The sequence below is a fragment of the Carassius auratus genome, chromosome 7 (assembly GCF_003368295.1).
Source record: "Carassius auratus strain Wakin chromosome 7, ASM336829v1, whole genome shotgun sequence".
In the NCBI taxonomy this organism is placed as follows: Eukaryota; Metazoa; Chordata; class Actinopteri; order Cypriniformes; family Cyprinidae; genus Carassius; species Carassius auratus.
In genome coordinates this window covers 25,898,940-25,915,787 of record NC_039249.1, presented here as the reverse complement: position 1 = coordinate 25,915,787, position 16,848 = coordinate 25,898,940, and the positions used below count along the sequence as shown (strand labels likewise).

The window sequence follows — 16,848 nt, the reverse complement described above, 5'->3', positions numbered from 1 at the left end:
TAAAATTAGGATTTTTATTAAGCTCCTATGCATAAGTTGAGTCATTTTAATTTAATGGCAACGTGCAGCTCCTTTTCCAGGCTATTAAAGTGAAATAACTGAACATAAATATAGAAACCTGATAAAAATCCAAATTTTAGGTGAAAATTTCAGATGGCACTTATATATATATATTAGTACACAAAGTGTTTGTGTTTTGCTGATTTCTGTTTTTGAACTCTGCTAGTCTGCACTTGTCATCTTTAATTTATTTCAATAAGTGGAAAATTAAAGTGTTTCCTTTACTGTGACAGCTGGATGAATGTGTATCTGAGATTAGAGTAAGCAATGGAAAAACTTTTAAGTCTGTGAACGGGTGAAAGTCATGGCAGCTAAATGCTAACAGAGAGAGAGAGAAAGAGAGAGATTGAACATCTAATATGTAAAAGAAAAGCAGCAGATTGGATTTCACCATAATAAAGTTTTGGAATACAGAAATGTATAATAAACAGCACCACTAGAAATGTTGAGACAAAAAACGTCCAGTTGCAGATCGCGAAAAGGTCAAAGTACAGTCGTGGCCAAAAGTTTTGAGAATTACATAAATATTGGAAATTGGAAAAGTTACTGCTTAAGTTTTTATAATAGCAATTTGCATGTACTCCAGAATGTTATGAAGAGTGATAAGATGAATTGCATAGTCCTTCTTTGACATGAAAATTAACTTAATCCCAAAAAACCTTTCCATTGCATTTCATTGCTGTCATTAAAGGACCTGCTGAGATCATTTCAGTAATCGTCTTGTTAACTCAGGTGAGAATGTTGACGAGCACAAGGCTGGAGATCATTATGTCAGGCTGATTGGGTTAGAATGGCAGACTTGACATGTTAAAAGGAGGGTGATGCTTGAAATCATTGTTCTTCCCATTGTTAACCATGGTGACCTGCAAAGAAACGCATGCAGCCATCATTGCATTGCATAAAAATGGCTTCACAGGCAAGGATATTGTGGCTACTAAGTTTGCACCTAAATCAACAATTTATAGGATCATCAAGAACTTCAAGGAAAGAGGTTCAATTCTTGTAAAGAAGGCTTCAGGGCGTCCAAGAAATCCAGCAAGTGCCAGGATCGTCTCCTAAAGAGGATTCAGCTGCGGGATCGGAGTGCCACCAGTGCAGAGCTTGCTCAGGAATGGCACCAGGCAGGTGTGAGCGCACCTGCACGCACAGTGAGGCAAAGACTTTTGGACGATGGCCTGGTGTCAAGAAGGGCAGCAAAGAAGCCACTTCTCTCCAAAAAAAAAAAACTTCAGGGACAGATTGATCTTCTGCAGAAAGTATAGTGAATGGACTGCTGAGGACTGGGGCAAAGTCATACTCTCCGATGAAGCCCCTTTCCGATTGTTTGGGGCATCTGGAAAAAGGCTTGTCCGGAGAAGAAAAGGTGAGCGCTACCATCAGTCCTGTGTCATGCCAACAGTAAAGCATCCTGACACCATTCATGTCAACAGTAAAGCATCCTGACACCATTCATGTGTGGGGTTGCTTCTCATCCAAGGGAGTGGGCTCACTCACAATTCTGCCCAAAAACACAGCCATGAATAAAGAATGGTACCAAAACACCCTCCAACAGCAACTTCTTCCAACAATCCAACAACAGTTTGGTGAAGAACAATGCATTTTCCAGCATGATGGAGCACCGTGCCATAAGGCAAAAGTGATAACTAAGTGGCTCGGGGACCAGAATGTTGAAATTTGGGTCCATGGCCTGGAAACTCCCCAGATCTTAATCCCATTGAGAACTTGTGGTCAGTCCTCAAGAGGCGGGTGGACAAACAAAAACCCACTAATTCTGACAAACTCCAAGAAGTGATTATGAAAGAATGGGTTGCTATCAGTCAGGATTTGGCCCAGAAGTTGATTGAGAGCATGCCCAGTCGAATTGCAGAGGTCCTGAAAAAGAAGGGCCAACACTGTCATGTAATTGTCGAATAAAAGCCTTTGAAATGTATGAAGTGCTTGTAAATATATTTCAGTACATCACAGAAACAACTGAAACAAAGATCTAAAGCAGTTTAGCAGCAAACTTTTTGAAAACTAATATTTATGTAATTCTCAAAACCCTGGCCACGACTGTATATTTCGGCCGTCTGCGCACCAACGGCATTTACTCTTATCATTCTTGTCATTCTTGGCTCGCGCAAAGCCGTGCACCCCGTGGTACTGCGCATGTGAGCTTATCCGTCCACGCTCATCTGGGGTTGAGTATACTTTTGAAAGCTGTGCAGATGCGGCTGTGCGCGAGACGGAAAGAGTTAAGTACCCAAGCCTTAAGTTCAGCCATCCTACACACTCCTGACTGAGCGCTCGTTTGCATCAACAGAAGAAGGAGGGGTCAGTGTTACTCTCTACACTGCACTCAGCATAATGCAGGAACGGTATGATGGAAAATATTAGTGGTTTTGAAACCATGACATTTTCAAACCGTGGTATACCTTGAAACCGGTAATCAGCCAATGCCTACTGCCGGGTTTTCCAGTAGTGAAACTAACATGGTGGCACCCATCACCCGGTATAGATCAACTAACATGGTCGATATAAAAGTGTTTAAACTACCAAATATATTTACTTGCACATATTTCAGAATCGGAATATCAGATATACCACAATATATAGTGAGTATGTTTGGAAACATTTTGAATAAAACGGGAAAAACTAAATAAAATGATCCGTGTGTCATACCAGAGACATACAGATCTACTGTGGCTGTGTTGTGTCACATGACAAGCATGACGTGTCGCCCTGGAAACAATAAGGCGATACATTGTAAAATAACGGTCATCTAAAAAAACTCATGCCGGGGTCTCAGAATATTTGTAACTCATGTGCAAAAGGGTTAACTGTTATATTATAATATATTTTATATTAACTTTTATAAAGAATATCAAGTTTCAAGTCTGCTTTGTCAATTCTTCCACATGTACAGTACATACATACAGAGAATCGAAATTGCTTAGTCTCAGACCCCCGGATAACATTAACATTACATTATAACATTAACATTAAAGATAACATTAACATTAAAGCCAAAAAATCTAGATCAAAATATAAAATGTAGATACAACTATACAATAAGGGAATGTTAAAAAAGACATATAATAAAATTAAAAATAAAGTTAAATAAAGCAGCGCAAGGCAAAAGGCATATAGAGTGCAAATCAATGAAGTGAACAACGGGGGGGGCCTCTCAAATCAACGCTAATACTTTACTTGGCTACAATAAAATCCATAGATATAAGACACTTCAAGCATATCACACAGACAGTTAGTTTAATAAATGTTATTTCACTAGTTCACGCTTACATATAATTAGCTGAGGTATGGTATGCGTATTTGGCGTGCTGTCCGGGGAAGGGCTCCGAGCTCGGGAATTGCCCGAAGCTAGAGTACCCCCCCTTCCCCGTATATTGTAAAGTGAACTTGAAGTGAGGAGATGGGGTGGAGGAGGGATGCTGATAAACCGTCAATGGATAGAGGTAAGTCAGCGATATTTATACTGTGGGATTGATTACTTGATTGTGGTCCACCTGTGATGATTAGGCTAAGTATCTGACGCGCTCCTCCCGAATCTTCATAGATAATTACATTTCACTAGTTCACGCTTACATATAATTAGCTGAGGTATGGTATGCGTATTTGGCGTGCTGTCCGGGGAAGGGCTCCGAGCTCGGGAATTGCCCGAAGCTAGAGTACCCCCCAAAAAGGCAAATGTACAGGAGGACAGCCGCCAGTTTAAAGAATGCCCCCCAAAAAGCAGAGTACTGGCGGGGGCTGATTTGGTTTTTGAGAAGTTATTTCGTTGGCAGGCTGGAAGGGCCTACGTACTCCGGAGGGAGCGACTTGGGCGTTGAGAGAGTAGGCCCTACCGGCTGCAGCTAGTGAACTACGTGGTTGTTGGCGCCCGGTCGGTAGGGCTCGGGCCGATGCTCAACTGGAGTTTTTTGGCGTTGGATCGGTGAGCCCTGCCGGCCGATGAGGAGGAGCGGCGTGGTTGTGGTGCCCGACCGGGAGGACCCGAGTTGCCTCGACCGGAATAGGTCACGGTGTCGGCGTACGGGCCCTACTGGCTGATAGCCCCTGCTATTCAGTGGGTGAAGGGCCTATCGCTGACCGAGAGGGCCCATGAAGCCTCCGACAGGAGATTGAGACTCAGGATGACGGACGTCTGGGTCCTCTCGGTTAGGCAGATAAAAAGCTTTTGGGCCAGCCGACAAGGAGGACTCTGGCAACATCCGAAGGGAGATCCCGACTCACGGCATCGGCTGGATGAGATTCACTTGCGGCTGGCAAGCATAGGCCCGTCCGGGAGACTCTCGCCAGACGTCTGAAGGGAGCGCACGCGACAGACGGGTAAGCCTCGGCGGACGGGGAGGGTTGGAAAGGAAAACCCGACTGGGAGGACTCTCGCAGCATCCGATGGGGCCTCAAACTCAGAACATCGAACGGGTAAGCCTCGCCAGACGGGGTTAAAAGATGTGAGAGTAGCTTTTTTTTTTTTTTTTTTTTTTTTTTTTTTTTTTTTTGCAGGATTTGGCGAGAGGACGAGACTCGTGGCGTCGGACGGTTAAGCCTCGCCTACCGTCAAATGGAAAGGTAAGTTGTGTGGCCGAGAGACTGTTGCCGACGTTCGAAGGGAGCACACACATCGAACGGGTAAGCCTCGCCGACCGTAGGGTGGAAACGTAAAGCAAGTCTGACCAGGAGGCTCTCGCCAGCGTCCGAAGGGAGCACACACATCGAACGGGTAAGCCTCGCTGACCATAGAAAAGGAAAAGGTAAGGTTGTCTAACCGGGAGGCTCTCGCCGGCGTCCGAAGGGAGCACGCGCATCGAACGGGTAAGCCTCTCCGGATGGCGGACAGAAAAGGTAACGATAGGTGGCCAGGAGGCTCTTGCCAGCGTCCGGCGGGGACAAACTGGGTGAGCCTCGCAGGCCGTAGGTTGGAAAAGGTAAGTTTGCGTGGTCGTTAGGCTGTCGTCGGCGTTTAAGGGAGTTTGCTACTCCTGGCAAGAGACGGTTTAGCCTTGGTGACCATAGGAAGGAAGGAGAGTTTATTGTGTGTTAGGTACTTGCAGCATTTAAGCAGCTTGCTTGTAGGTTAGTAACCTGAAACACACAGTAGGGTCGTGGTTGGCTGGCCAGGAGGCTGTCGCCGGCATCCGATGGGAGCACTCACATCGGACAGGTAAGCCTCGCTGGCCAAGGGTGGAAAAGGTCAGGTTGTCTAGCCAGGAGGCTCGGACCGACGTCCGATAGGAGCTTAGCTCCAGGAATCGAACGGGTAAACCTCTCTGGCTGAAGGACGGAAAAGGTTGTCCGGCCGGGAGGCTCTTACCTTCGTCCGACAGGAGCTTAGCTCCCGGATAGAACGGTTAAGCCTCGCTGGCCAAAGGACGGAAAAGGTAAGGTTGTCTAGCCGGGAAGCTCTCGCCTACGTTCAATGGGAGCCTTGACTCCATGCGTTGGGCGGGTAAACTTCTCCGTACGAAAGACAGAAATGGAAAAGCAGGTAGCCGGGGGCTTTCACCTACGTCCGAAGGGAGTGTGAGCTCCTGGCAACGAACGGGTAAGCCTTGCTGGCCGCAGAATGGAAAAGGTGAGGTTGTCTGGCCAGGAGGCTCTCGTCAGCATCCGATGGGAGCTCAAGCTCTTGGCATCGAAGAGAGAAGCCTTGCCGGCCATAGGATTGAAAAAGGTAAGGTTATCTGGTCGGGAGGCTATGGCCAGCATCCGGTGTCTTTTTATTTATCATTTATTTATTTATTTTCTATATTTATTTTTATTTTTATTTATTATATTTATTAAAATTGCGACACCAGATGGGTAGTCTCTCCAGCCATCGGAGGGAAAATTGAGATTGTTTTATCTGCGAAGAGCTCGTTAGTGTTCGGCGAAAGCGTAACTTGCGGTATTGGATGGGTACATCTTGCCATCGAAGGGAAAATTGTTTGGGCTGCAATGTACTCATTGGTGTTCGATAGGTAAATGTCGTTTTTTTTTTTTTTTTTTTTTTTTTTTTTGTTAATCGGCCTATTTTAATCGGGTAAGCTTCGCTGGTGGTCGGATGGAAAGTCCAAGATTGATTAAGTGGGAAAGCATCTGGCAGGATTGTAATACTTGCGATGTCAAACGAGTAAGCTTTGCTGATAGTTGAGTGGAGAAGGCAAAGGTTGGTTCAACCGGGAGCCCTCTTGCAGGGCCTGGCAGGGAGTTCGATACTAAATATTTATTAGTCTACGAGGGTAGACGCTGTGAGGCTTACTTGAATAATTGTTTAGCAAATCCAATGAGCTGCTTCCGATAATGAGTCCGAAAAAATCTTGGTGCAGTCATAGTATCCGAAATTAAGAGTGCAAAAATAAATTGGATTTCCTGTGCCAGTGTACCCCAAATAGGTGCCATGTATCGGCAATGTGGTCATTGTCAGCACGTGAGATCGATGGTACATATCGACGATGTAATCGTGCATGGGTGGAGTAAGAGAAAGATTCTTTATACTTTCTGAGCTTACTATTTACCATTTTGACCATGCAGGTGCACGAAAAGAGCCTATGGAATCACCAATAATCAAAAAATATATACTTTTGGACGTACTGATACACTGGTATTAAGTATAAGTACTATATTTAAATACTGCTAGGTCATGTAGTCGGCACTACGGTCATCTCGCTTGTCCAGTGAATTTTTTTTTTTTTTTTTTTTTTTTTTTTTTAACCTACGGGCTCACATCATCCTTTGAGAGCACGGGCGAGCGGGAAATGCAGTGCTGAGATGGGATAACGGAGCAGTTTGATAGCCGATTTAAGGTAGGCCGCCTAATGATTATTATAAAAACGTTGGTTGGAAAATGGGCCTAATATCGTCTTGGCTATTGTCGATACATGATGCTATCACCGCAAGCTCGGATGCATTGCATGCCTTTAGGCAGAGGTGATGTGTGGTATTTATTTATTTATTTATTTATTTATTTATTTATTTATTTATTTATTTTTTATATATATTTAGGTGTAGGGAAGGCTCCTGCGGGAGCAGACGCTGTTACAGCAGTGGGGCTGCTACGGCAGTGTGGAGGTATAGGAAAGGCTCCTGCGGGAGCAGACACTGCGTGGCAGTGAGGAGGTGTAGGAAAGGCTCCTGCGGGAGCAGACACTGCGCGGCAGTGAGGAGGTATAGGAAAGGCTCCTGCGGGAGCAGATACTGCGCGGCAGTGAGGAGGTGTAGGAAGGCTCCTGCGGGGGCAGACACTGCGCGGCAGTGAGGAGGTATAGGAAAGGCTCCTGCGGGGGCAGACACTGCTGCGGCAGTGGGGAGAACGGGAAAGGCTCCTGCGGGAGCAGACACTGTTGCGGCAGTGGGGAGATATGGGAAAGGCTCCTGCGGGAGCAGACACTGCAGCGGCGGTGGGGAGATGCAGGAAAGGCTCCTGCGGGAGCAGACACTGCAGTGGCGGTGGGGAGGTACAGGAAAGGCTCCTGCGGGAGCAGACACTGCAGCGGCGGTGGGGAGATGCAGGAAAGGCTCCTGCGGGAGCAGACACTGCAGTGGCAGTGGGGAGGTACAGGAAAGGCTTCTGCGGGAGCAGACACTGCAGCGGCGGTGGGGAGATGCAGGAAAGGCTCCTGCGGGAGCAGACACTGCAGTGGCGGTGGGGAGGTACAGGAAAGGCTCCTGCGGGAGCAGACACTGCAGCGGCGGTGGGGAGGTACAGGAAAGGCTCCTGCGGGAGCAGACACTGCAGCGGCGGTGGGGAGATGCAGGAAAGGCTCCTGCGGGAGCAGACACTGCAGTGGCGGTGGGGAGGTACAGGAAAGGCTTCTGCGGGAGCAGACACTGCTGCGGCAGTGAGGAGGTACATAAAAGGCTACTTGCTTCGGCTGCTGTAGATGTTGGCTGTGGGAAGAGTAAAAAGTGTTAGTAATATTTGATGGGGCAAGCTAAAAATGGATGGGTAGCCTACTGTGTTACCAGCTTAGCAATTTGTTGCCTGATTTGACAATTCCTCAGGCCTTGTCCACCTTATTATGTTCCTGTTGGAAAAGCATCTTTCCTCTCATTTGGCCTCCGGGCTCTTTAGACGGACTCCCGAGCGGATACGTTTGGAACGCTGTTTTCACGTTGTATTATGGACTGTGGAAACAGAGGCTTTTGGAAACGATTGAGCATGTTTAGTCTTTTTAAGGCGTTGTACCGAAAGACATGATTATAGCAGTAACGTTAACCCCTTACCAGACACCCCCCATTTTTGGCATGGAGGCAGAAATTATATACCCAAAATAAGGATGTTTCTGTTCATGATTCTTTCTGACTAGATCCATGATCAACATTTGTCCATGAGCTAACACTTTGACGTTTACCGTTCAGGAATAGGAATAGTTTTCCTGACATGATGGAAAATTAATCACTGGAATTATGTTTTATCGAAATATTGGTCAAATATAAAAGCCAAAGTCTTTGGACTTCAATTGATGCGCGGTTTATCCAGATCAAGTAAGAGAGTGATGTTTAACGTGCTGTAAAAATGAAACGTAGACTGGGGGCGTTGGCGATGCTTGCAGCAAATGGGTTAACAGCAGTTATGTGCTATTCGCTTCCAAGTGGTTTCTAAAGAGATTTACTTTCCGGTTTTTTCGTATTACGGTCCTTAAAAGGCGATGGTAATTTTACTCACACTTGCTATCCTGCATCTAAACATGAGGGCAGATGCGTTTTAGATTAATTTTGAGTGATCACGCCAGTGAATGGTAAAATAGGTCCCTAAATGATTTGGTCCTACCAGGAGACTTGCATGGAAATTAAAATTTTAAAATTAAATTAAGCATTTAGCAGGCGCTTTTATACAGAGACTTAAGTTTTTTTTTTTTTTGTTTTTTTTTTTGAACTTATGTCTGTATCATTTCGGCGAGGTTTAAACGTGCGCGGTAAGGCGAATGTAACAATAATAGTAAATAATAATAAGAATGCATTTTATTTGTAGAAACGAACACCAAAAGCAATACAACAATTCATTAAAGACAGACAGTCTTGAATAAATGTGACTTGTGACCCAACATAGGTGCATATCTGACGTGCAGAAGAAGTACATTCCATAGCTTAGGGGCTTCATATGAAAAGGCTCTTTGCCCCATGGTCTTTAGCTCACATTATGGCTGGTGAAGTGAAAGAGTTAGTAGAGCGAAGAGAGCGTGATGGAATATAAGGACTGATGAGTTCACAAAGATGCTCAGGTGCAGTCCCATGAAGTGCCTATTATGTTAAGATAGAAATTTTAAAATCAATTCTCACGTTTACGGGAAGCCCGTGTAATAGTGAAAGAACCGGTAATGTGTTCGCGAGGAGAAGTACAAGCGTGCGGCAGAATACTGAAGCTTGCTCAACGATTTAGCTGGAAGGCCTGAGAACAAGGCATTATGATAATCTAACCTAATGCCTTTGGCTTCGTGGTTAAAAGTGGCATCATCATCCGACGGAACGGTGGATCTATAGTCCAAATCTATGCGGGATCCACACCCCGGATCAGCGGGTGGCGGTAATGCACCTTTACGTTGGTTTGCCAAAACCGCCATAAAACGCTACTAGAAGAAGACAGAACTACGTCAAGACGTAGTTTAACAAAACTTTAGCCGCAAAACTGCTTTTAGATGCAACACTTTGAATGCGAACTGCCGTAAAAATCCAATGAAGAAAAAGAAGAACCTGTTTTTTAGCGTCTTCGCCTGGAAATGTATTAGTCTGCGCCGCTAGAGGAAGCGGCCTCACACTGCCACTCGGCCGGAACGCCGTGGTGAAAGGCTGAGCCGTGGTTGGATTCTTTCTGCTGCAATCCAGCGCTCTACGAGAGCTCGGTCTCGGGCGGCACGATCGTGTATCGAGCAAGACGAGCTCGGAGTTGCACGGTCTATTGGCCACGATGTGTGGCTTGGCGAGGATAGCAGCTGTCGCGATGACGCTTAATGCTGCTCAACGGCCGTGTTTGGCTGGGTAGAAATGATCTCGGGTCCGGCAAAAGCAACGGGTCTTATAAATCCCCTGTTTAGCGCTCTTCGTTGGTACGAAAATTGGGTCTGTGATAAGGTGACTGACGAAGCGAACCAGCATGCTGATAAACCGTCAATGGATAGAGGTAAGTCAGCGATATTTATACTGTGGGATTGATTACTTGATTGTGGTCCACCTGTGATGATTAGGCTAAGTATCTGACGCGCTCCTCCCGAATCTTCATAGATAATTACATTTATTAAACCACAGTGAGTAAAACAACGTTTTTTGAAATACTGAGGCAGGCTCAGGCTGCTCGCAACAGCGTTGGCAAACAAAATGAGCAATAGCCTACAATCTAAACAAATCTTAAATTAAATAAATTAAAAACAAACTTACAGGTTATCTTACCTCAAAATGTCCATTCTTTTTTCCATTTAGTTCCATTAGTCCAATAAATCAAAACATTAGAACACTTTCTTAGAGAGCATTGTGGAGAAAAAGAAAAGCATCCACAGTGGAAGGTTTTAACCCAGTCCTCCTCTCTTCTATCACTCTTCCCGCTGCGCTGAAGACACATTCACTGCTGCTGCTGGCGGCGGGGACACTAAACACAGAGCGAGCCAGTCTTGACAGTTGTGGTGGCAGGGTGTTGTGCTGTTTCCACCAGAGTAGCACATCTCGACCATCACCTTCCATGTTGTGATTGAGGCGCATGTATTGCTGTACTCCATCATCGTCATCCTCGTCCTGCTCCACAGTGTTTTCCCACTCTTCCTCAAACTTGGCCAGCGCTCTCTTCTTTGCTGCTTGGCCCGTAGCAACAGGTGCAGACACAGAAATGCTCGCCGCTGCATGAATCATTGTTATTTTATAATTTTTAGTTGGCCAAGTAGGCTATGATTAATACATACATTTAGAGGCCTATAATAGCTACTACTTTAATAACTGGATATAAGTGAAGTATAATCGTGGGTCGCGCTGATTGAAAACCTTCTGTGTGCGTGAGACTTATGCCATATGTCAGTGTAATTATCAGATTATGAAAGTTATGAGGTTATGAAATGTCTTTCTATGTTTGTTTTTCTATCATCTACCTCTTTTTTTTTTTTTTTATTAATGTCTAAAAATGTAGAAAGAAGGATAACCCAAAAAAGGCCCGAGGCCCTGCCCGCATGTGAACTATTCTATTTCAATTTTGTCATTTAGCAGATGCTTTTATCCAAAGCGACTTAGGAAAATAGAAGCAATCAAAGCCAACAAAAGATAAATTATATGTAAGTGTTATATTAGTATATTATTATAGTTATATTTATATTTCACAAAGAAATGTACAGCCTTTCATCCAAGCAATGATAAAAGGACATAATTCATAATTTGTCTTAAATATCGTGAATAGTGATTTGAATCGTGAAATCAAATCGTGAATCAAATTGAATCATGAGTTGAGTGAATTGTTACATTCCTAGTGGCAACTTTAACATAGTAACATGTGTGCATTTGGATGGGTTAAATGCAGAGCACAAATTCTGAGTATGGGTCACCATACTTGGCTGAATCTCACTTCACTTTCACTTTCACTTTCACTTTGGGGGAATTCGTGGCCTAATGGTTAGAGGGTTGGACTCCCAATCGAAGGGTTGTGAGTTCTAGTCTCGGGCTGGACGGAATTGTGGGTGGGAGTAGTGCATGAACAGCTCTCTCTCCACCTTCAATACCACGACTTAGGTGCCCTTGAGCAAGGCATTGAACCCCCAACTGCTCCCCGGGCACCGCAGCATAAATGGCTGCCCACTGCTCCGGGTGTGTGCTCACAGTGTGTGTGTGTTCACTGCTCTGTGTGTGTCCATTTCGGATGGGTTAAATGCAAATCACAAATTCTGAGTATGGGTGAGCATACTTGGCTGAATGTCACTTCACTCACTCAAATGCAAGTGCATTTAACCACAGCTGCAACCGAGCTTCAAGACAACAAATGCAAAGTGCATGTGAAAGTCTATTTCATGCATCTAATAGTACTGCATTCCAAATGGCAGAAATTAATGCATATCTAAAGTAAAACAGGGTGGGAGCACACACTGTCAAGCAATGCACACATGTCTCATAGTGCAAATTCTGTGCAATGAAACCTGCCACGTCCCTAGCGAGCAAATGTGTAATTTGCAGGGAAAAAAAAATAAAACAGGCTCCGAATCATTGAAAAGAGAACTGTGATGCTTCGGAGGATTTTTTTTTTTTTCTCCCACCCCTAGACAGATCCAATGTGCAAAGCACTTGGTGGTCGTATTCATCAATTTTAAATCTACATTCCACAGGGACACTGGCCGTTCCGAGCGTTAGAGGTGGAACGTGCCACCGAAAATCACCCACCTTCTCCAGCAGTCTTTCAATGGCTGTACAAGCTGCATCAGATTTAAGAACGATACATCTGAAGAATTCCCTATCTGAACTGGGGTCCACCAAGGCAATGTCGCCTCCCTGTTCTTGTTCAATGCAGTGATAGACTCAATCATGAAGAAGAGCTTTTAAGGACAAGCAAGGAGTCAAATACAGCACTGATGGTTACGCAACCAACCTGGCATTTGCAGATGACAGGATTAGACACTTGGACCCTTCTGAAGTTGGAAATCCACAAACTGGAGACCTTTCAAATGCAATGCCTCAGGCAAATCTTGAGCATATCCCAGCTTGACCGGCTCCGGAATGAAACTGTACGTCAACAATGCGGCAACCAGTCCACGATTGAAGAGGCGATATGGAAAAGACACTTACAGTGGTTTGGGCATGTGTATCGAATGGACATCGCTTGACTGCCATACAAACTACTTTGGTGATAACAACCACCAACATGGAAAGTACACTGCCATGGCCTGAAAAAGACCTGGGTGAAACAAGTAGAAGACAGCTTTAAGAATCATCGTCTCACACTCGTAGACACCAAGATCCTATCCACTGATCAATTAGCATGGGGTCAAGTTCTGGACGTCGCTGGGAGGCCGTCGGCACCTACAGCAGAATATGAGCTAAGAAGTCATCTTCGGCACAGCGCCAGCTAGGAAACAGAGAAGAGAATAGATGACCACTGAAAAAATGTATTCCAATTGATAAAAAATGTTTAACCTAAAAAGAAACTTTGAAAATCTCCTAAACGTACTACTGTATCAGAACACTAAATGCATTTCACAGTGTTAAACATATTCAGTTAGTCTCAAAAGTAAATACATTTTACTTTGGAAGTTGTAATAACGGATTCTTACTAGGAAGTCATATCTTTCTATGGACACACTTCTGCTGCAATGTGTGGTTAGTGAAACCAGAGAAGTTGGGAAAATAAGCTATAAGCCGCTAGTGCTTACATATTATTAGTGTTTTACCAGCCCCTGCTGTGTTTCTGTTAGATCACAGTTGCTGCTGGTTCAGTGAAAACACAAATGAGCCTCAGGTGACTCCATCATACTTTGATCACAGAACCGTAGCTCTGCAGCTGTCTTAACTTTGATCAAAACTAAAATCTGTCCTGTTTATGAACACTCAGATATCACCAAGGGCTCTCATTGTGTATAGGATTTCCATCTTAGTTTCCCTGCATTACTAGACATTTTTTTTTTTTTTTTTTTTTTTTTTTTTTTGTTGAGGTAATATGAGCTGCCCCTGACTTCAAAGCCTTCAGTTATGTGTGTGAATCATAGATTGAGGAACAGTAAACGTGTTTTGGAGAATCTGAGGTGTTGTTGGGATGGCTTGGAAAATGCGAGTCAGGGAAAGGTATCTTTTTCTAGTCACAGCAGGAGGCAGGGAACTCCTGTATGCCTTGGCAGACCCTCAAAGTGTTGGAAACTAGTCCCAGAATGTTTTCCACATGGACCAGCTTGATTAGAGCAGCTTGATTATACTTTAGCAATCAAAAAGGTTCACAAGGGCATCATTAGCATTATCAAAGATCATCCAATTAAGACTGAACAAAAAATAGCACCTTTTCAAGTGATTTTGGGAATAGTCACCTTCAAATAATGTAAAAATCTGGAACTGGATTACTCTGCCAAAACCAACAGAAAGTAAGAGATGTTAATTTGTCAGGTGACCTCATGTCTTTGTCTCTGTTGTCTTTTGTCTTGGACAACTTAGCAGTTTTCTGTCTACTACCATTTAAATTGTGTAGAAAAACAAAACTAAAAAGCTGGAAAGCCGGTCATGCAAGCTTAAAGTGGTCAAGCTGGTTTGTTGCTGGTTAGACCATGGCCAAAGTGGTCCATAAACACTAACCACTAAAATTTTCATCATTTACTCGGCTTCAAGTTCCAAACACTTGCTGGTAGCCATTCATTATGACAGTCAATGGCTACTGGCAACTGTTTTATTACCAACTTTCGTCAAAAAAGAAAGTTGTGTTCAACAGAATAAAGTAACTAGAGGTTTGAAATGAGTGTAAATGTGACAGAATCTTCAGTTTTGGGTGAACTATCCCTTTAACAGATCAACTTTAGTGCTGCCAAATTATAATTTGCATCCAAAATAAAAGTTTTTTGTTTACATAATATGTGTGTACTTTGTATATTTATTATGTATATATAAATAGAAACATATGCATTTATATATTTAAGAAAACATTCATGTTTATATATTAAATATATTTATATATAATATCAAATATAAGAATATTAATATATACATGTAAATACATGTAAACATTTTCAAAATATTGAATGTTTCTGTGTTTATATTAGTGGTGGGCATAGATAAATTTTTTAAAATCTAGATTAATCTCACTGTGATCTTGAAATTAATCTAGATTAATCCAGATTAAAATGGCTCATTCGAATTTTGCTGAAGGCATTCAGAATATGTGTGTTACCCAAATAAAATTGACAAACAGTAAGTCTTTGAGAAGGGGTTCATCAAGCTAGGTGGTGCATTAGAAAAGGGGCTCATCTCCTGTTTCCAATATGCATCACAAAGTGCTTGAAAAAGATGTAAACTAGTTCCACATTGCACAAGGTGCAAACAACATCACGCCTGTTTCACACCAATGTTTAAGTTTTTTTTTCAAGTTTGTAGGTGTCAAGGTACACAAACCAAATAATTAAATGTAAAATAGCACTGGATAGTCTTCAAAATTTAAATATACAATCAAACCTACATTTATTCAGACACCTTCAACATTTCTCACATTATTACAGTTTTGCTATATATATCAAAAATTATATCTGGTGTCTGAATAATTTTTGTTTTGACAGTTAAAACTACAAAGTAATTCAGTCAAGAGCAGGAAGTGATTTTCTTTAATTTTCTTGGATTAACATTACAGCAGCCAGTAGCTAAATTAGGCGCGGTCACTTTAAGAGACGATGAACGCATCCAATATAATACACATCCCATTTTTTCCCTCAACTGTTTACTTTCACTTAAGAAATAACTGACAGTTTTTTTTTGAGCATAATTTCCAAGGTGGATATTTTGACATATTTTGTATGTATTTGTTGGCACAAGAGCAAAAATAAGCAAATTCGATGTTCAAGTGTTCTGAGACGCCTTTCTCTTCGCAGAAGAAAGCTCGGTTCAGTGTCGCTGTCCGTGATACGCGTCTCTTTCTCTCTCTCTTTCTCTCTCTCTCTCTGATAATGTATGAACTGGCCTCAGCCAGTCGGTTATATAAAATATCAAGGTTAAAGTCATCAGCTTGCTTAGTATAGACCCAGCTCCCAACCCAACTTTGAGAATAGATTAATGGCGATATTTTTTTTAGCGCCCGATAAGAGTCTCGCGTTAATGCAGCACGTTAACGCCGATAACGGCCCACCACTAATTTATATAAACATTATAAATATACAGTACACACATTATGTATCAAAAACCTTTATTTTGGATGCGATTAATCACAATTAATCATATGACAGCACTAATCAACTTCAGGCCCACTGCCTAATGGTCCAGCTGATTACCATACTTAAAACACACAGCTTAAACAAGCCTAGAAGTGTCACACTTGACTTTTCATTCCATTGACCTCCACTGATACGCATGCAAATTTTAGAAACCAGAAACGCAAACTCATCTGAAGACGTTTTGCATTTGCTGTTTTCCAAAGTTTACGATCAGTGAACTGTGACCAACAGTATGAATTTGCAACACATGAAGATGTGTGACCAAAAAAAGATTGATATACCATGGCGTAACCTCTTACCTGAATTGAAAGAATACAACATTTAAAGAGGTTTTCAGTGTTGCAGAAAAGTGGAGTACATTGCATACTTACATTTTGGGATTATTATATGTTGAATTTATAATAAAAGATGACAGAGCATCATGTCATATCAGGATGATTGCAGGGTCTAAATAAAGATTTTGTGTACTTAAAGACTAGTGTGACCACCATCTAGACCATCATATATATGCTAAATCCTACATTATGTAATGCAACGTTGACTGTCTAATTTGACGATGCACACTAATCGTTTTGTTTCTGTTATTCTCCACAGCCTGCATATTTCGCTACAACGCTCTCTCTTTAGTCTACCTTCTGTACCTGCTGCTGTTACCGTGGTTTCACTGGCCCGACAAACACACACTACGAGGTAAGTTTCTCACACTCTGATTCCCAATTTCATAATACTCTGCCACACCAGAAAAATAGCTGATTGCAAAGCAGAACAATTGCTAAATGGACATTTGTTTGTGATAGGGTCTGGGTTGTTGAATTCCCAGAGGAATATTAGAGGATAGCTGAGAAATGTTTGAGTTCATATTGAGATCTTTGAGCAGACATTGGTATCTTGGTCAATCTGAGTATAGTTTGAGATATTTCCAGGATCTCTTCTGAAACAATAGAAAACGACC

The 16,848-nt window shown here is 42.9% G+C and overlaps 1 protein-coding gene across 1 annotated transcript in view; it reads left to right on the top strand.

Moving 5' to 3' along the window:
- Window positions 1-16,848, top strand: part of piezo1 (piezo type mechanosensitive ion channel component 1 (Er blood group)) — a 100,173-nt gene that overhangs the window by 21,273 nt on the left and 62,052 nt on the right. The window contains 1 exon segment of the mRNA XM_026268165.1: window positions 16,491-16,586. Within this exon segment, the coding sequence (XP_026123950.1) occupies window positions 16,491-16,586 (96 nt within the window).